The sequence below is a fragment of the Ovis aries genome, chromosome 5 (genome assembly GCF_016772045.2).
Source record: "Ovis aries strain OAR_USU_Benz2616 breed Rambouillet chromosome 5, ARS-UI_Ramb_v3.0, whole genome shotgun sequence".
NCBI classification, from domain to species: domain Eukaryota; kingdom Metazoa; phylum Chordata; class Mammalia; order Artiodactyla; family Bovidae; genus Ovis; species Ovis aries.
In genome coordinates, this window is record NC_056058.1 from 6,429,705 (window position 1) to 6,449,583 (window position 19,879).

Sequence of the window (19,879 nt, forward strand, 5' to 3'; positions counted from 1 at the left end):
AGAGCCTGGCTGGGGTCAGCCGACCCCGTTATGCGTGCTTGGACGTTTGCCGTGCTGGACGGCACGGGGAGGTCTGCCAGGTGGAGGTACCTGTAGGAGGGAAACCACGGTGGCCAGGCTGCAGGGACCATGCCCGCCGAGGTCAGTGTGCCCTACCTCAGGATGCCATCCCCCCCGGGCGCCCCGGCAGAGGCGCATGCATCGGGTTGGTTGCAGGTGAGGCCCCGTCCCTCGGGGCCCAGGGAAGCCTGCCGGTGTCCCAGGGGCCCCCTGCACAGGGTTCACTCAGGATCCTGTCTATTCACAGTCAGCCTTGGGTGACGCCACGTCTTGGGGTTTGGAAAGCAAGACAGGGTCTGCATCTGGGTGTACGCTGCAGGGGGGCTCTTCTCTCGGGGGGCACGCCTGGGCTGTGGTACTGCTGCACCGTGGCAGGGGGAGGTCGCATGGAGGGTTTGAGGAAACCCGACAGGTGGGGGCCAGTGCAGGGAACTCGGCAGTTCAAGGGGAGGCCACCCCTGCCAGGGGGCTGTGCATGCCCACCCACCACCCTGCATGGGCGGCATCTGAGCAGCTCTGCAGTTCTCAGTCTCCTTATGGAGCTCATGGGGGTGTGCCAGGCTGCCCTGCCCTCTGGGTATTGGAGCCATGCCAGCCTGGCATTGGCAGACTGGTAAAACATGATTTACGCCAGCAGACAGCCGACCCCAGCTCTGGAGGCGGTGGAGAGCGGACACTCTTTCACCCCGCCCGAGTGTCCTAGGGCCGCCATACCACATACTGCAGACTGGGCAGCTGAGAGAGCCGAAGTGGACTTTCGGCTGTGGAGGCCAGGAGTCTGGGATCAAGGTGGGGTCCGGTTTGCTTCTCCTGAGGCTGCTCTGGTTGGCCTGTAGACGGCGTCCACCCCCGTGCCTTCCCGCGGCCTCCCCTCTGTGCATGCGAGTGTCCTGCTCTCCTCTTTTCTCCCGAGATCACCAGTCCTCCTGGATTTGGGCCCACTCAGAGGACCTCATTCTAACTTAATTACCTCTGCAAAGATCCCGTGTCCCGAGACAGCCACATCCTGAGGTACCGGGGGAGAGGACCTGAGCATAACGAATTGGGGGTGGGGGACCAGTTCATCCCATCACAACCGCATTTCACAGATAAGGAAGCTGAGGCTGAGGGGGGTGGTTGCCATGCTCCTCCCCATCTTCCAGGGGTCCACAGCCCACTCTCTCTGAGGGCTGGGCCAGGAGGGCTGAGCACAGGCCTGGGGAGACAGTGGGCCCAGGCGCTTAAGGCAGAGGGACTGTCTGGAGAGAAGCCCTGGGCTGGGGTCCTGGGGGAGCGAGGTATGCTCGGGTCCCTGGAGGGGTGTCAGGGGACGAGGTGGGGAAGGGTTTTGTGTGGGCTTTCTTAATTCGCCACGGTGGAGCTTGCACGTTAGAAAGCTCTGTTGAGCAGAGCGGTCTGGGGAGCGGGGACACAGCTGTGGGCAGCCGAGTGCTCTGCTTTCTGGAGCTCATGTTCTCTCGGGCAAGAGAGAAAATACACGACGAGTGAGCTGATGACGGAGCAGGGCAAGGGCTGCAGCGGTGTCGGCGCCAGAAGCGGGGAGGCCGGCCTCTCGAGTGTGCGGCACCCACGGGGGAGGGGCGCGCTGGCCCGCGCAGCAGCCGGGGAAGGCTGGCCAGGGCTGGGGTGGGTGCTCCCAGAGAGCTGGGGAGAGCTCAGTAGGCTCGGTGCAACTCTGAGTTAAAAGGCCGCCTGGCTGAGTGCAGGGCCCCACGGGGCTGGAAGCTGAAAGAGTGAGCTGCCCAGTGGCTGTCAAAGGGGGAGGTTCCCAGGGACCCAGGAGAGGCACGGACCACTTGCTTCGGGCGGTGGTGCCGCTGTGGGGACCCAAGCTCCCGGGGCTCATGCCCACCCTCCTCCTTGCCCAGGGCGCCCCCGTGATCTGCCTGGTTCCCGTTGGTTCACGGCGCCCGGTCGTATAGCCTAGAGTTGATGAGCTGCGGGGCAGGGCTTGCCTGACCCCTCCCGCCCGTGCTGCCTGCTCGCCTCCAAAGGGGGTTCTCCTTTGCCTGCGGTGCCTGCCCGGGGGGCCGTGCTCACCCATCAGCTCATCCCCTGGACCAGGGAGTAGGGCGCTGTGGAAGGTGGGTTTGGGGGAGGTGGCTCTTCAGGCCGGCGCCCAGACTGGGTCTCCCCGTCGTCTGAAGCCCACGGGGCTGAGGTCTGGGAGGGAGAGCAAAGCCAGCAGCTAGGAGGACAGGTCAGGGAGGAGCGTTTGGTGCTGGAGAGGGAGCAGCCCGAAGTCTGTGGCTCTGTCACAGATAGAAGAAGAGGGGCCAGAAGTAGAGAACTCAGCCTGTATGAAAGGTAGGGTGTGGGCACAGCCCCCAGGACTGCACTTGAAGAAGCCAGTTGCCCTGGGGAAGAGGGGCCCTAATTCCCACTGTCCTGCGCAGTGGACTTGGCCCCGCCCTTCCGGGAAAGTGTCCCTGCCCCAGCAGGTGGGGTCCACCCAGGGGTTTGGGGAGAGAGAAGTTCGCCTGGCCCACCGGGCCTCATGGTTGATTGTGACCTGACTTGGGGCCACCGGGAACCTCCTACAACCTCCCCAAGCCTGCAGTCTTCCCCCTCCCCGCCCTTCTAGATCAGAGTGTCTCCTGTCGGAGCCAGGGGCAGGTACTAGGAAGGTCAGGCTGCAGTGGGCACGCCTCCTGACCCACAGCCCCACCTCTAGAAAGTGTGTGAAAGTGTGAGTCGCTCAGTCATGTCCAACTCTTTGCAGCCCCATAGACTATAGCCCTCCACGCTCCTCTGTCCATGGGATTCTCCAGGCAAGAGTACTGGAGTGGGTTGCCATTTCCTTCTCCAGGGGATCTTCCCAATTCAGGGATTGAACCCGGGTCCCCTGCCTCGTAGGCAGTTTCTTTACCGTCTGAGCCGCCGGGGAACATCTCCTATAAATAGACACACGTGGGCGAGGCTGTGCTGTTTGTGACAGTAAGAACCCGGGAAGGCTAGAGGTCAGCACGGGGCCCCCATGAGGCCACGGGCAAGGGCATAGTCCTCTGATCCAGCCTTGGGAGGTGACAGAGAGCTGGGTGCAGAGCGGCCTGTGTCTCAAGAGCCCTGTGCGAGCCTCGGGAAGTCAAGACTCTCAGCGTTTCCTTAAACATGCAGACAGAAACCAGCGGCAGCTCTCGGGGGCGGGGGCAGGGGCGGCTTGGGGCCTCTGTGTCCCAGCCACACTGCTGGCGGCACCCGCCCACCCAGAGGTCCCAGCTCAGGTGGGAGGGGGCGTGGGGATTTTCACCACTGCTTCTGGCGGGCTCCACCCCATCTCTTCTCTGTGGGCTCCCCTGGGGGCAGAACCACGTCTCTGGTAACTCGAGGTTTGGAATGAAACTGATGGAGTCAGGACGGCCTTTGTACCTTAGGGCCACCCAGCTGCTATGTCAAGAGACAAGTAAAAAGACTTGCGTATCCAGAGGGGCCTGACGTCAGGTGGTCACAGGCCCCACGTGTGCTGAGCCCCGCTTGCACCCGCGGTAGGGCATCAGTCACGGGCTCTGACCCCTGATCTTCATGCCCACTTCCCAGACAGAAGCAGGCCAGCTGGGCCTGAGGCGTTGGGCCTGGTCTGGGTCTCAGAACTCAAGGGGACAGCGGCAGAAGTCCTTAGGGACCCCTGGGGACCCTCAGAAATGTGGCCTTAGGAAGCAGCGTCAGAGAGCGTGGTTTTGGAGCTGGGCGTGGAGATGGACGTGCAGGCAGGTGGCATGGTAGAGGCCAGCAGGGTGGGAAGGCAGGTGCCCTGGGCTCGGGCACTGCAGACAGGTCAGGCGTGACTCAGAGCCAGAGCCTGCCTCTGGACAAGCAGCCAATGTCCAGGGCTCTATATGGAATGTGGCCCTTGGCTTTTGGCTTCTTCTCACACATTAGTTTTAAAATTGGAAGAGCAAAACACGGGCAACGCAGTTAACAGATGAGAATCATGTTAAGTATGCCCTATCCTGGGCTTGGACACAGAGCTGCCGAATTGACCGTCTCACCCCCTGGGTACCTTAGTTACCCCCGGCAGCTGTTGGGCAAATGAATGGCGTCAGGCAGGAACCTGGCCTCCAAACCCAGCAGATCCTGGAGGCTCATCCCGTGGGCCCCCCTTACCAAGCAGGCCCGGAGAGGGGTCTGGTTGCTTGTGGATGGTCCTGACTTATCGGCAGGACTCGCTGGGAGAAGCCCCTTGTCCTTGGGCCACACCCCCAAAGCGTAGCCTTGCAGCCTCATTTCCCACCAATTCTAAACACCTGTCTCCCGTGTCCTCGTGGAGATCTGCCTTGCTGGGACCTGGGTCTCCCAGAGCCACCCTCTTGGCAAGAGCCCACAAAAGCCCAAGGCCTGCCCCCTTGGAGCCAAAGGGACAGATGCAGGAGCCGGAAATGAATTTCAACCCAGGACGAATGTAAACCCAGGATGGCCGAGTGGGTTTGTCTGGTGAACAGCATACAGACCCTCACCACTAACATGGCTAACTCCACATCATGTTGTGAAACTAATTCCCCATCCTTCCTGTTTAGTTGCAAGTAATCCCTCCCCCTTTTTTTTAATTATTGGGCTCTTACAGTGATCTTTTTCTGCTCGACCATGACTTTGTAAAAACTCAGTGTGATCGTGAATGTGTTGCCCTGCCATAATGAATCACTTTGAAACACGCCTGCATGTGAGCTTTCAAAAGATGATGTAAATTTTAGCTGTGGTGGGGGGGGAGGGGAGAAGGGTCATCTGAATTGGTTTTCTAAGACCGCCCATAAAACCATTAAGCCTCCGGGATAAAGGAAGAGGAAAGCAGAGACCCATGCCGATTCCCCCCGGAGTCCGTCCCACGAGCCACATTCCAGCTCTTTCCAAGTGAAGGATAGAGTTTCCCAGGGAGCTGGCATCCAGCTCCTCAGTCAGGACTCTTGTTCTGTCCCTGGTCAGTAACTTGTATTTCTTCTTCTTTTTTTTTTTCTCCTTTTTTTTTTTTTTTCTCCTAAATTTTCCAGGTAAAAGTACACCCGTAAACCAGCTTGGTTCTGCAGACTTTACCGAACCCCCTGATCCATTCCAGCCACTTGGGGCCGACAGCAGTGACCCGTTCCAAAATAAAAAGGGGTTTGGGGACCCGTTTAGTGGAAAAGATCCATTTGCTCCCTCCTCTTCAGCTAAACCTTCTAAAGCCTCCTCTTTGGGCTTTGCAGACTTCACCTCTGTAAGTTGAGTTCTCCGCCTTCTGTGCCATCCCCTCCTCTCCCCTGCTCTGCTTGCAGCTTCCTTGGGGTTATCATTTTATTATTATTATTATTTGTCTTTTTGAAATGGCAAACCTCCTCCTGACCCAAGTTTCCTGGAACCTCATATCATCACCCGTGTTATTTATTCTGTACTGCTTCTTGCTGTAAGAAAAAAACGGTTTCTCAATAAAAGAAAAAGAGCACTGGTTTGGATACTCTGTGATGAGGATGCATTTTCCTTCCGGCAGGATGGCCCAGAATGCCTGTTTCTTTATCTTTCACTGCAGCCTCTGTAGTAGTTCTGTCGCCCAGAGGCTTTTGTGTTCGTTCAGTTTTTTTTTGGCGGGGGGAAGCCACCACGTCAAACACTTCTGAAGTACCAAAACAAGATCGCTAAAGTTAATCTAGGTGCCGCTGTCTTAAAAAAGTCTCTGCGAGAGTTCTCACAGTCCCAGTTTAAGGCAGCAAAGATCAGGCAGATCGCACCAAGGGAAAGCAGTTTGATTTGTTTAAAAAAAAAACAAAAAACTTTTTATCAGCTATGGAGAAAACCAAAATGCAACCTAGAACAGCCGCTCTGAAGCCCCTTCCTTGTGCAGGGAGAAAAAAAAAACTCAGAAAGCCGTTTAGCAGAGTGAAATGCCTTTTCAGAAGCCAACTCGGGGATTTTGAAAGCCTGGCTCTGTGTCTCGGTTTGAAAAAAAAGATTCCAGGCTGTAAAAGGCTTTCATGATGTGTGCTTTCTGCACCCTCACGAATTCTCAAAGATCTTGTTCTCAGAGAGCTTCAGATGTTGTCTTCCCAGAAGCGGTTTCCCTGTCTGTTGCTCACCTAGTATATTTTTTTTGAAAAGGCTTTCTTCACTCGGTTTGACACAGAATACCCTGTTTCCTCGTTAGGTGTGAAATGTATTGTTTCTAGATGCTTCAGCTCCTAGAATGTCTGTCTGAATGCGAGCACCGCCGTTCCAGTGCCCAGTGCGTGCCTGATTCATGTCAGATCCAGCTCAGCTGGATCCACAGCGAGGCTGTGGCTTACTGAAATCGCCCAAGATGCTGACACGTTCCTGGCTCTTGGCAACCTGTAAATATTTGACAACTGCAGTTGGCCCGGTTTTGTTGACGGCCAGTGCACACTGGATATATACAAACGGTGACATTGTTAAATAAAAGCCAGAAACAAAACCCGCTTTATCTACAGTTTCTTGAATAGCACTGCCTTTATTTTTTTGTTAAAAAAAAAGAAACACTGATGGAAAAAAATTGAGCTATTCACGTGTGACTCAGGTACTGTGTTTAGGGTAGGGGGGAAGGGTAAGTGGATTTGAACAGCAGTTTGAAGAAATGATTATTCTCTCTCTGAAATGCAGTTTTATTTCTTACAGTGCCCCTCCTGCCACCCAATGGCTGGTTTTTGGAACGCTTTTTTTTTTTTTTTGTTAACCCCCCCAAGATTTCAAGTTATTTAGTTCATCATTTCTGGTCATTTCAGCACAGTTATTAACTTCCTATTTTAAAACACCCATGGGGTTGAGACACCCTTAGTTCCAGGCAAGGAATTGGGTTCTGGCAGTTTTCAGGAGGTATAGAAACCGCCTGCAATACAGGAGACCTGGGTTTCATCCCTGGGTTGGGAAGATCCCCTGGAGGAGGGCATGGCAACCCACTCTAATGTTCTTGCCTGGAGAATCCCATGGACACAGGAGCCTGACGGGCGACAGTCCACGGGGTTGCAAAGAGTCGGACACGACCGACGGACCTGCACTCAGTCTGCAGCCCCGCTGTCTTACGTCTAAAATCGCCTTTCCCGCTTCGGGCGCCCCAGTCTTCCCTGGGGAAATCAGCTGACTGGGAGGTTCAGCCCCTTGTGATGGCCGGGGAAGTGGGGGAAGGTAGGAATCTAGCTGCTTTGTGTTATCCCCTCAGTCATACAGAACTGTCCCACCTCTGGGGGCTCGGAGTGTCTGTCATGTTCGTGGTGTCCAGGGATTTGGTTGATTGCCCGATGGTTTCTTTGTTCACTGGACCTGAGAGATAGGTGCCAACTGAAAGAAGGCCAAAGTTGGTTCCGCGAGTGTGTGTGTTTCAGCTTCCCTGGGGAGACGCCGAGTGGTCTCTGACTGCTCACCAGCCTGGCAGCGTGACTCAGATCAGACGTTCTAAGCATGTGGTCAGGACGCGCTGTTAACCCGTGCAGAAGCAGCTGGGTCCGCTTTGGCTGTCAGGGAAGCCAGTGTCACGCGTGTACCCAGTCCCGCTCCCCGGCCCCTTGGCGCCCCAGCACTGCCACTCTGGAACCCTCTGATTTACTGACCCCGAGTTTCCATCAATGGGCTTCTTGTGCTTGTAGCGGCTCACAGGAAACCTCTCTGGTGTTTCTTTTAAAACGAGCCTTTTCTGTCTCAGGCAAATGTGTTTTATTAGGAAGTCGTATTTCTAGGTGGGCCAAACAGCGCTTTCTTTCGGAAGTGCGCATTAAGAGCAAATATCGGATGGGCTCAGTTGCGCTTTGCCTCGTCAGATGAGTTGGATGCATTTTCAACAGCAGGATAAGCAAGCTAACGGGAAGCGGCGAGAAGTGTCCCCACGCGTGGTGACAGCAGGCGGGACGCACACGTCCATCCCCGTGGAGGAAGGGTGTTCACGTGCGGAGGGCTCTGAACCTCAGATTTCCATGGAGAGGCTGCCAAAATCAAACCACCCAGAGTCTGTCGGGCCCGGTGTATCCCTCGTCGTCATGAGTGAAGTAGAAACTGGAGCTGGCCATTCGCCGAGCAGCCCCTGCACACGCTGGTGTTCCAGATCCGGGCCGTCGCGTGACGCACCTGACGCCTCCAGGTCGGAGGACCGGAGCGTGGCCTGGGCGTGGGCCGCCGCCAGGGCTGGGGAGGGGCTGCTCCGCTGATTCAAGACACAGAGGGAGCCACAGAGAAGCCCCTGCCTTCAGCCTGCCTCCGACCGCGTGCCCGCTGTGAGTCTCCACCCTGGAGCCTAAGCTCGCCTCCGCCGAATCCTCCCCGAAGGCATCTAGAACGTTCTGTCAGCACGTTTGCTTTGAACTCGCAGACTCCTGGAGCGGGAGGTTCCTGGGCTGAGCAGGCCCCACCAAGGTGCGGGCCTGCTCCTCCGGGCTGGCTAGGGCGAGGTCCCCTGTCCACCCCGCTGCCTGTCGCCTCCCACCGCTGTCAGCGGCACCGTGGAGTTGTTCCCATCGACGTTTGTTGTTCTTTCCTTGTTTTTCTCCTGAAGAGGTGTTGGAAAATTCCCCAAAGAGTGCGAGGTGGGGGAGGGGAGGGCAGTTATCTGTGGCCAGTGGTGGAAATATGAGGGGCGGGGACTGGCTTTCAGGAGTCCAAGCTGGAGACCCATTTGATCCCTGAGTGTTTTTCTGGGCCATTTCTCTAAGAAACCAGGACTCGACCTTCGTGCCGGGAGGGCGGCTCCTCTTTGTGTTAACCCTCGCCTGCCCCAGCCTGACTCCCCAGACAGGTGGAGGGAGGCCTTCTGGGCTGTGCCCTCTCCTCCCCCTCCTCCCGGCCACACCTGGCCCCAAGCCAGGCTCCCTCAAGCCAGCCCTCCCCTGCCCAGCCCCCACTGTCTGGCCCCATCACCCCCAGACTGGCGGTCAGGTCATGAAACGTGGACACACGGCCAGTCCGATTGCCCCACTTGCTTGTCCCAGGAGTGTCCTTGGGGAAATCTTAGCTCCTTTCTGGGGCACACGGGTTCGCTGTCCCAGATCCTTGGGGTTCAGCTGACTTCTCCACACAGAGGAGAGATGCCGACCCAGGCAGGCTAGGGACCCCAGTGGGCTGCAGCTCTGCTGGGGTCAGCGGTGCCGGAGGCACCTCACCTAGAGACAGGGCACAGTGACTGGGGGGCCTCGGGGGCCGGGGAGTCCCACCAGGGGAAGAGCGTGTGACGACTGGCTTTGCTTTCCTTTACATAGAGCTGGAAGTCCATCAGTTGAATGGTTTGAAATCACCTATCTCGGGAGAAGGAAATGGCAGCCCACTCCAGTATTCTTGCCTGGAGAATTCCATGGACTTTCTGAGCCTGGCGGGCTACAGTCCATGGGGTCACAAGAGTCAGACACGACTTAGCGACTAAACCACCAACTCGGGATCAAAACGATTTCTTCCCTTGTTTTAAAAAAATTTTTTAAAAAGTTACGCCGTTTGGAAAAGGACCCCCACCCCCCTCCACCACCACCACCAAGAATGAGAAACTCCTGGACCAAATGACAGCATGATTGCTGAGGGCTCCTGTGAACGTCCAAGTACAGAGTGGCTCTTAGCATCTCCCAGAGCTCCTGGGACCGTGGCTGAGACAGAGCTGCTGCATCTCTGGACCCTGTCGTCTCGTTTGGCCTCAAGGCCCCTGTACACATTGGAGACTCAGAGGTCTATTTGAGCATGAAGTCTCCAGCCCCAGCACCTCTCGCCCAGGCATCACGGCCTGTCATGGAGGCCCAGGCTCGCGGGTTCGGCGTCCCATCTCCTTGGGATTCAGCTGACTCCGCTCCCCAGCTGCTTCTAGACGCCTGTGCCGTCCCCCGACAGGAGGCCCGGCAGAGCTTCTCCGTCTTACCCCTCCACCCACCGTGAAGCCTCCTCCAGGCCGGTGGGTGGGTCCCCAGAAGTCTCTCAGCTCCCAGCAGGGATGGGGCGTCTGGTTTCTCTCCTAGGTGGAGGTGGCGGTTAAGGTCAGACTCAGCCCCGCGTGTCTCAGTGCATGTGACCGCCTTCCAAGCTGGGGGTCAGGACTGGGGCACGCGCGTCCCCTCTGCATCCCCAACCAAGAGGGGGCTTCTGGCTTGTCCTGGTTTTCACCCCTGCACACCAGGCACCTCCCTGCAATGCATCCCAGCCTGGCGTTTCCCCACGCCCCCTCAATCCCCCCCATGGCAGACCTCCACATCCTCTCTGCCCCAACCAGCTGGCTGGCAGGCAGGCACCATTTCAGGGACCGTGTAACCCACCCTTCGTTTTTCCTTTGCAGTTTGGCAATGAGGAGCAGCAGCTGGCATGGGCCAAGCGGGAGAGCGAGAAGGCGGAGCAGGAGAGGCTGGCGCGGCTGCGGCGGCAGGAGCAGGAAGACCTGGAGCTAGCCATCGCGCTCAGCAAGGCTGACATGCCTGCCGCCTAGGCGCGGCCCCGCACGCAGGTGCCCAGAGGCAGGACGGCCGCGGTCCAGGCATGAGGCAGGAGACGACATGGAAATCCCTGCGTGTACACAGACACTCGCTCTTGGCGGTCCCCAAGTCACAGCCACTGTTACGTCAAGGGCTTGCTGGTCAGAGAGCCCCGGGAGCTGGATGCCTCACCCAGGAAGAGGAGATACAGTGCACCCCAGCAGAGGGAGGCCCGAGGAGAGGCCGAGGATCCACCTGTTTGCTGTGACACGCCTGCCTCCTTCCTGGAATCGGCAGGCAAAGCACGGGGCGAGCAGAGGAAGCACCTGTCTCCTTACCCTCACCCACTGCTCACACCTGGGCACACCCCCCCGGCGCCTCCCTGACTCCCCTCTCAGATAGACACCCCGGTGATGTATGCATTCACTGTATAAAAATTAAGTTTGAATGATTAATATAAAATATTTTAATACAAAACATAAGAATCCTTTTTTTTTTTCCCACTTACCTGTTGTTTTGCTTTCATGAAGGTCCACGCGTGATGTCACAAATGCAGATTGGCCTCGGGCAGGCGTGGAAGACCAGGTCAAACATCTGCAGTTAAATCCTAAGTGTTTGAGGGAGTTCCCTGCAGTCCACGCAGGAGGCATGGGTTCAATCCCTAGTCGACCTAAGGTCCTGCATGCTGAAGGAAAAAAAATATTTTTTTTAAGTGTTTGAGCAGAGGCCACAGGAAAAAGCCAGCTTGGGAAGTTTTCAGAGGTCGCCCTATACCTCCGGTTGCAGAGTGCTTCTGAAACGGTGGGTGGTGACCTCACTGCCCTGTAACCAGGGCAGGCAGCCCTCGGTCACCATGCTGCTGTTTGCAATGAGATTCCCACCATACAGTTCGCTGGAGCCCCATCCAGTCTGCACGAGGGGCAAGGCCGGCGGGGCGGGCCTCCTCAGCAGGAACCCATACTCAGAATCGGCACACAGGGAGAGACTTCCACCAGCATGCAGTTCCCAGAAACCCCTAGAACCTTCCAGAAGTATGGACATCACTGTTGGGACGACCTCTGGTGTAGCTGAGGCTGTCACACATTTGCTTTCCGCTGGGCCTCTTCCATCCCCAGGGAGACAAGACGGCCCAGACCAACATCTCTCAGGTGAAGATGGTCCAAACTTGTGACTCTGAGCAGCCTGAGCACAGAGAAATGGAGTAGAGAAGCCCTGACCTTAAAAACAGGCAGGAAGGGGGCGAGACACCCTTTCCAGGACTAACGAGGCCCAGACTGTTCAACGTCAGAAGCAGCCTTTACTGGAAATGGCAGGGCACACACAGGCCCAGCCCCTCTGCTACCTAGAAGCCCTTTTTCTCTCTCTCCCTCTTTTTTTTTTTCCGCAAGCCTCACAACTTGCAGGATCTTAGTTCCCCAAAATGGGATTGAACCCACACCCTCAGCAGTGAAAGCGTGGAGTCCTCACCACAGGACCCCCAGGGAATTCCCGTAAAAGCTCTTTCTTGAGAAGTTCCTTTTCAGAGCGTGTTTTGGGTCTCTGGGTTCCAGTACTTGTCTTGTCCCCTTCTGTCCTCAGCTTGGGCAGCTGTTGACAACCCCCTTCCTACCCAAGATGCTTTAGCCCAACGAGGGAATCGTTCTGAGAGAGGCATCTCTTTGCTTGTTTTTGCACTTTAAGAAACGTAATTTTTCAGACCGGTTTTAGATGTGCAAAAAAATCACAAAGAGAAGAGGAAGAGTTCCCATAAGCCCTTCACGACTTCCTTTCTTTTTAACATCTTGCCTCAGGCTGGTATGCTTATTATAACAGAGGAACCCAATATTGGGACACGATTATAGACTACACCTGATTCATGGGCTTCCTGAGTGGCACTGGAGTGTAAAGAGTCAGCCTGCCAGTCCAGGAGATGCAAGCGATGAGGGTTCGATCCCTGGGTCTGGAAGATCCCCTGGAGGAGGGCATGACCACCCACCGTAGTGTTCTTGCCTGGAGAACCCCGTGGACAGAGGAGCCTGGTGGGCCCCAGTCCATGGGGTGGCAAAGAGTTGGACGTGGCTGAGTGAGCACACACACCTGATTCATATCTCATCAGTTTTGTCCCCTAATGCCCCTTTTCTTGAAGAAGGCGATGGCACCCCACTCCAGTACTCTTGCCTGGAAAATCCCATGGACGGAGGAGCCTGGTAGGTTATAGTCCATGGGGTCGCTAAGAGTTGGACACAATTGAGCAAGTTCACTTTGACTTTTCACTTTCATGCATTGGAGAAGGAAATGGCAACCCACTCCAGTGTTCTTGCCTGGAGAATCCCAGGGACGGGGGAGCCTGGTGGGCTGCTGTCTATGGGGTTGCACAGGGTCGGACATGACTGAAGCGACTTAGCAGCAGCAGCAGCCCCTTTTCTACCCCAGTATTTCACATGACATCTGGTTGTCGTGTCTCCTTAGGTGCCTCTGGCCTGAGATAGTTGCTCAAGACCTGCCTTGATTTTGACGACCTCAACGGTTGTGAGGAGTGGTCAGCTGTGGTCTCCCATTGAGATGTGTCCATGTGTTTCTCATGGTTAGTCTGGGGTGATGAGTTTGGGGAGGACCTCTGGGGTGAAACTCCCTTCTTGTCACATCGTATTGAGCCCATGTCATCAACCAGATTCATGACCATTGGTGTTGACCTTCACCACCTGGGGATGGGTGTTTTTTTTTTTTTTTTTGGCTGTGCTGAGTCTTTCTGCAAGGGCTTTATCTCGTTGCAGCGAGTAGGGTTTACTCTTCATTGAGGTGCAGGGGCTTCTTGTTGCGGTGGCTTCTGTTGTGGAGAAGGGGCTCTGGGGTGCACAGGCTTCAGTAGTCGCAGCACGTGGGCTGAGCAATGTGGAGCACAGGCTTAGTTGCTCGCAGCATATGGAATCTTCCCTGACCAGGGATTGAACCCCTGTCCCCTGCATTTGCAAGTGGGTTCTTTACCACCGAACTGCCAGGAAGGTCTGAGAGGTTTGTGTTGGAAAGACAGCTTTTCAGACGCAGGTGTTCAGTCACACTGTCTTGTATCAGAGCAGTACTCTAAAATTGAAAGTAAACCATAAATGGGTATTTAATAGATTTAGGAGAGTGAGATCAACCAGGACAGTGCAAGTCTTGGTAGACCTCCCTGAGGTCCTGGAGGGGGAGAGAGGGCTTTGTGTCCGTGGAATGTCCTTGCCTCTCTGTCGGCAGCAGTGGTCTGGGACCTGGGACCTGGTGTGAGGTTGGTGGGCTTCCTAACCTCTGATGTGGCCCTAATCCTCTCTAGAAGAGGAAGCAGTTTTCAGAACATGGCTGGAGGCAATCCTCATAAGGCTTTCTCTTCCTGCCGTGGAACCATTAGAATAAGTCTGAAAACCCATACTGCTTGCCCCGTTGTATCCCTGGGGAGGGAACTGACTGGGCCACCCCTCCCTGAGGTGCTCAGAGCCACGTGCATGCTAAGTCACTTCAGTCGTGTCCGACTCTTTGCGACCCCATGGAGCCCTCCAGGCTCCTCTGTCCATTGGACTCTCCAGGCAAGAATACTGGAGTGGGGTGACATTCCCTTCTCCAGGGGAATCTTCCTGACCCAGGGATCGAACCCACGGCTGCTGTGGCTCCTGCGTTGCAGACGGATTCTTTACCTCTGAGCCACCGAGGAAGCCCTTGCTCACAGCTGACCACTCCTCAAAACTCAAGGTCCCTTACGTAGGAAACTTGGAGTTGCGAACTTTCAGAACAGTACAAACGTGTGTTCGCATGTCCAGTCATTAAGGTGGCTCGCGTGTCTGGTGTTCATTGTCACGTGCTTGCCTTCTCTACAGGTGGCTGTGCCCTCGTGTGCTTTACAGCCCTGTGTACAGTACAGTAGCGAAAGTGAAAGTCGGTCGATTCTGACTCTTTGTGACCCCATGGACTGGAGCCCAGCAGCCTCTCTGGGCATAGAATTCCCCGGGCAAGAATACGGGAGTGGGCTGCCATTCCCTTCTCCAAGGGATCTTCCCAACCCAGGGATCAAACTGTCTCCTGTGTCTCCCCGCATTGCAGACAGGTTCTTTACTGCCTGAGCCACCAGGGAAGCCCAGTACCTTTACTTCAAGGCCAGAATCTGTGCCATCAACGTGAGTGACTGAAATCGCAGGCATGAGGGAAACTGCAGCTTGCCCTCCGACTCCTATTGCTGAAGATCCTTCAGCTCCATCATCTCACCTCCTCTCCCTCCTCCAGCCAGTGACTCTTCCTGCCTGTTCATTCGATGCCAGCCCCTGTATGTCAGCTGTGGTACTGTACTGTAAGCTTAAACGTGTTTATTTTTTTGTGTTTGTTTTTTACATACTATTTGTGTGAAAAATATCTTAAACCTACTACAGTACAATATGATACAGCTGATTCTGTCAGTTGGGTACCTAGGCTAACTTTGAACAAATTAAACTTACAAACATGCTCTCAGAATGACTTGTTCATATATACGGGACTTCCTGTAAATCTCTCAGGTCTAATGTGTCATTTCAGGCTGATGTTTCCTTATTTTTGCCTCGGCAGTGGCCACAGGACTGGAAAAGGTCAGTTTTCATTCCAATCCCAAAGAAAGGCAATGCCAAAGAATGCTCAAACTACTGCACAATTGCACTCATCTCACACGCTAGTAAAGTAATGCTCAAAAGTCTCCAAGTCAGGCTTCAACAGTATGTGAACCATGAACTTCCATATGTTCAAGCTGGATTTAGAAAAGGCAGAGGAACCAGAGAGCAAATGGCCAGCATCCGTTGGATCACTGAAAAAGCAAGAGAATACCAGAAAAATATCTACTTCTGCTTCATTGACTATACCAAAGCCTTGACTGTGTGGATCGCAACACACTGTGGAAAAATCATAAAGAGATGGGAATACCAGGCCACCTGACCTTACTCCTGAGAAATCTGTATGCAAGTCAGGAAGCAACAGTTAGAACTGGACATGGAATAATAGACTGGTTCCAAATCAGGAAAGGAGTATATCAAGGCTGTATATTGTCACCCTGCTTGTTTAACTTATATGCAGAGTACCTCATGAGAAATGCTGGGCTGGATGAAGCTCAAGCTGGAATCAAGATTGCTGGGAGAAGTATCAATAACCTCAGATGACACCACCCTTATGGCAGAAAGTGAAGAAGAGCTAAAGAGTCTCTTGATGAAAGTGAAAGAGGAGAGTGAAAAAGTTGGCTTAAAACCCAACATTCAGAAAACAGATCATGGCATCTGGTCCCATCACTTCATGGCAAATACATGGGGAAACAATGGAAATAGTGAGAGCCTTTATTTCTGGGGGCTCCAAAATCACGACAGATGGTGATTACAGCCATGAAATTAAAAGACACTTGCTCCTGGGAAGAAAAGCTATGACCAACCTAGACAGTGTATTAAAAAGCAGAGACATCACTTTGCCAACAGTGGTCCATCTAGTCAAGGCTATGGTTTTTCCAGGAGTCATGTATGGATGTGAGAGTTGGACTATAAAGAAAGCTGAGTGCCAAAGAATTGATGCTTTTGAACTGTGGTGTTGGGGAAGACTCGAGAGTCCCTTGGGCTGCAAGGAGATCCATCCAGTCCATCCTAAAGGAGATCAGTCCTGGGTGTTCATTGGAAGGACTGATGTTGAAGCTGAAACTCCAGTATTTTGGCCACCTGATGGGAAGAGCTGACTCATTTGAAAAGACCTTGATGCTGGGAAAGACTGAAGGTGGGAGAAGGGGAAGACAGAGGATGAGATGGCTAGATGGCATCACCGACTCGATGGACGTGAGTTTGAGTAAACTCTGCGAGTTGATGATGGACAGGGAGGCCTGGCGTGCTGCAGTCCATGGGGTCGCAAGGAGTCAGACATGACTAAGCAACTGAACTGAACTGTGTCGTTTCAGGCCAGTGTTTCCTTATTTTTCTGTCTGGATGATCTGTCCTTTGGTGTAAGTGGGGTGTTAAAGGACTCCCCTCCTTAACCAGTTTTAAATCCTGCCCCCTTCCCCAGGTACACACACACATACCCCCCTGATGTCTAAATGTGCATGTGTGTGCATGCTTAGGTGTGTCCGACTCTTTGTGACCCCACGGACTGTAGCCTGCCAGGCTCCTCGGTCCATGGAATTTTCCAAGCAAGAATACTAGGGCGTGTCGCGATGCCCTCCTCCAGAGGATCTTCCCCACCCAGGGACTGAACCTGAATCTCCTGCATCGGCAGGCAGATTCTTCACCACTGCGCCATCTGGGAAGCTGCTGTGAAAGTAGCCAGCTTGAAATCCACCAATCCATCCACACTCCCATGGGTTCTCGCTCAGCCTCTTCCTTGGCAGAGAACACTCACACCCTTCCCTGAAAAACAAAGAGTATCCAGTTTGAAAAATTTTGTTGTGAAAAATCTCCAAGCATAATAGCGAGAAGAGTACAATAACCCCCTGTCACCTAGCCTCACTCTCTGGATTTTGCCACTTTCTCTTCACCCACCCCTTTGTTTCTCTCCCTCTCTTGGCAAACATTCTTTAAAGCAGTTCAGTGATGACATCACTTCACCCTTCCATGGTCAAGTGCACTCGGCTAAGACCTGTGGGACCTTCTCTCGTAACCTAAGAAAATCAAGACTAACACCTTCCTTTCTGCAGTCGCATCTGCCAGATGGGCAGCAGCTTGTGGTTCTGAAGCATCATCAATTTGCCACTCTGGTGCTTGGGAGTGCTTAGGGGTTGATGCGCCCTCCCCCCATAGGCTCCCACCCATGGCAACTGGTTCCCAACCCCTTCACGGTCCAGCAACCCAGCTCCAGCTACGGTTGGACCAGAACCCAAGGGTCTGGGCTACCTGGTCTGAGCAGCATTTTGCCAGAGGATGATTGACTACACACTTGCTCCAATGACATGAAATCACATCTTCAAAGCCAAGTTCATTTAAAAGGACATGCTAGTCCTGGAACAGTGGTAGAAAGCTATTTTTAAAAAACAGGAAGTATCTGAGCAACAACCTGCCTCTTGAAATAATGGAGTAAATATTTCTGCCTCCTTATCAGATCTGGTGCCTTTGAAACATGGTCCTTTTTTTTTCCCCAAAAATTTTCCCCAGTAAAAGTTACCAGGAGCTGTACAAATTGTATCACGAGCTGTTGTCGGAAAAACATAGAGGGGGATGGAAATGTGATCTTATCATGGTGCATATTCCAAAGAAATTACGTGATGTGGGCTTGCACGGTTGCAGTTGTGTTTGTCTTTAGCGGGTCTTTAAATATCTCACTGTGATTTGCTTTCTGATGGCCATGCTGAGTGGTCTCTGTGACCTTGGCCCCTGACCTCAGTTTCCTCATTTGGCCGAGGAGTTTGGACTATGCAGCTTTTGAAGACTTTCTAGCTACAGGATCCTTAAGATTATTGTTCAGATCCCTAAGAAGGCACATATTTTAGGATCTCAGGTAATGTATAAGGAAAAAACGGAGTAGGTGTCATTCTGCCAGCCTCATTTTTGCTGAAAATATTTTGTCCATCTGTAGACAACCATATAGCATTATAATCATCAGACTTGCTAAGAGACTGGAACTTGGTCATTCCCACCACTCAAAATAAGTGATCGTGATGTAATCTGATAGAGGTACTAATTGCTACCACGGCAATCATATTACAATAGAGAAATGTGTCACTTGCTGTCCGCCTGAAACTATCACAGCATTATTAATTGACTGTACTCCAATACAAAACAAAAAGTTTAATGAAAAATAGATAGAAATGTATAAGATCAACATGCTATATACCTTAAGTTGACCCAGTGTTAAATGTCAAATATATTTCAAAAATTTTTTCTGAATAAAAATAAAATATTTTCCATGCATGAAGTTTTAAAAAATATCCCACCAAAGGTGTTATTAAAAATAGATAACTGACTGAAATAAAACATTTGTCATGCCCATATCTGACAAAAACAATTTGTATTCAGAATATATAAACCACTCCTACAAACAGCTTATATAAAAACGGATCAAAGACTTTAAAAGACCTTTCACAAAGGAAGATGTGCAAACGGCAAACATGCTTAAGTGCTCACCAATAATAGTGATTTAGGAAATACAAACTAAAGCCACATGCTATATAGGTGGTCAAATAAAAAAGGCTGACATCATTAAACATTGATGAGAATGTAAAGCAACCAGGAATTCCATTGCTGGTGGGAATGTAAAAAAAAATTTTAAATATTTTGCCCACTCTTGATAATGATTTGATAGCTAAGGGAGAAATAGTAATTTAAATAACACTAGGAACTTCCCTGGTGGTCCAGGGGTTAAGAATCCATTTTTTTTCCTATTATTTATTTTAATTGGAGGATAGTTGGTTTATGAAATTGTGTTAGTTTCTGCCATACATCAACTCAACATGATTCAGCCATAGGTATATAGATGTTCCCTCCCTCTTGAACCTCCCTCCCATCTCCCACCCCATCCCACCCCTCTAGGTGGTCACATAGCACCACCTAGACCTCCCTAGGTTTGAGCTCCCTGCATCTACGGCAAATTCCCACTGGCTGTCTCTTTCACATACAGTGATGTGTAGGTTTCAGCGTTCCCCTTGCAGCTTGTCCCCATCTCTCCTTTCCCTGCTGTATCCACAAGTCTGTCCTGAATCTCTGTTTCTATTGCTGCTCATCAGTACCGTCTTCCTAGATTCCATATATACGTGTTGATATATTTGTTTTTCTCTTTCTGACTTACTTTATTCTGTGTAGTAGGCTCTAGGTTCATTCACCTCATCAGAACTGACTCAAATGCGTTCCTTTTTAAAGAATCCAACTTGCAATGCAGGGAATGCAAGTTCTATCCCTGGTCGGGGAATTAAGATCCCTTAGGCTGCAGGGCAAGTAAGCACCATGACTACTGAGGCCAGTTTTCTGAAGCCTGTGTGCCACAACTAAGACCTGTCACAGCCAAATAAATAAAAATTTCAAAAGGAACACGAGTTTCATATGGTATAGTGTAATATCATATACTGTAATATGGTGTATAAATAGTATAAATCAGCAATATAATTAGATCACTACCAATAATATATCCATATATAATAATATATTAATATATTGTATATATTACTAATATAAATATATTAATAATATAAGTGTATCTATCTTATAAGCTTTAAAAAACTAGTATAAGAAACACTAGTTTACTAAGTGAGCAATACTGAATTGCCAACGGTTTTTCTCCTACACTAACTTCACCAAGGGGAGAGGGAGGCCTTCCCAAAGACCAGAAGCATAAGGACTTTTGAGATAGTGGTCTGCTATGAATACTGTTTCTTTGTACTAAAGACAAAGGACAGAGTTTCCAATCCAAGAGCCAAAAAAAGACCCAAGACAAGATGCAGCCATTGTTCCACAGTAAACATGCTTTTTAAAGGAAGTAGAGATCCTGGGTCTAAGAGAGCGATGTGGTAGACCAGAACTCTGATTCCTTTCCGGTTCTAGATCCTGGGA

At 52.3% G+C, this 19,879-nt stretch overlaps 1 protein-coding gene across 31 annotated transcripts in view; it reads left to right on the forward strand.

Moving 5' to 3' along the window:
- The window catches only part of EPS15L1 (epidermal growth factor receptor pathway substrate 15 like 1), a 106,439-nt gene extending 95,535 nt beyond the window's left edge, over positions 1-10,904 (forward strand). For 15 of the 31 annotated variants that reach the window (XM_060416221.1, XM_042249721.2, XM_060416222.1 and 12 more), the window contains 2 exons: positions 5,043-5,248; positions 10,271-10,904. In XM_060416221.1, the coding sequence (XP_060272204.1) occupies positions 5,043-5,248; positions 10,271-10,417 (353 nt within the window). In that variant the 3' untranslated portion in view covers positions 10,418-10,904. Of the gene's footprint in view, positions 1-5,042; positions 5,484-6,169; positions 6,455-10,270 lie in introns of those variants that run through there. The other 16 variants (XM_060416234.1, XM_060416237.1, XM_060416236.1 and 13 more) reach the window with 4 other exon arrangements.
- The last annotated feature ends 8,975 nt before the right edge of the window (positions 10,905-19,879 follow it).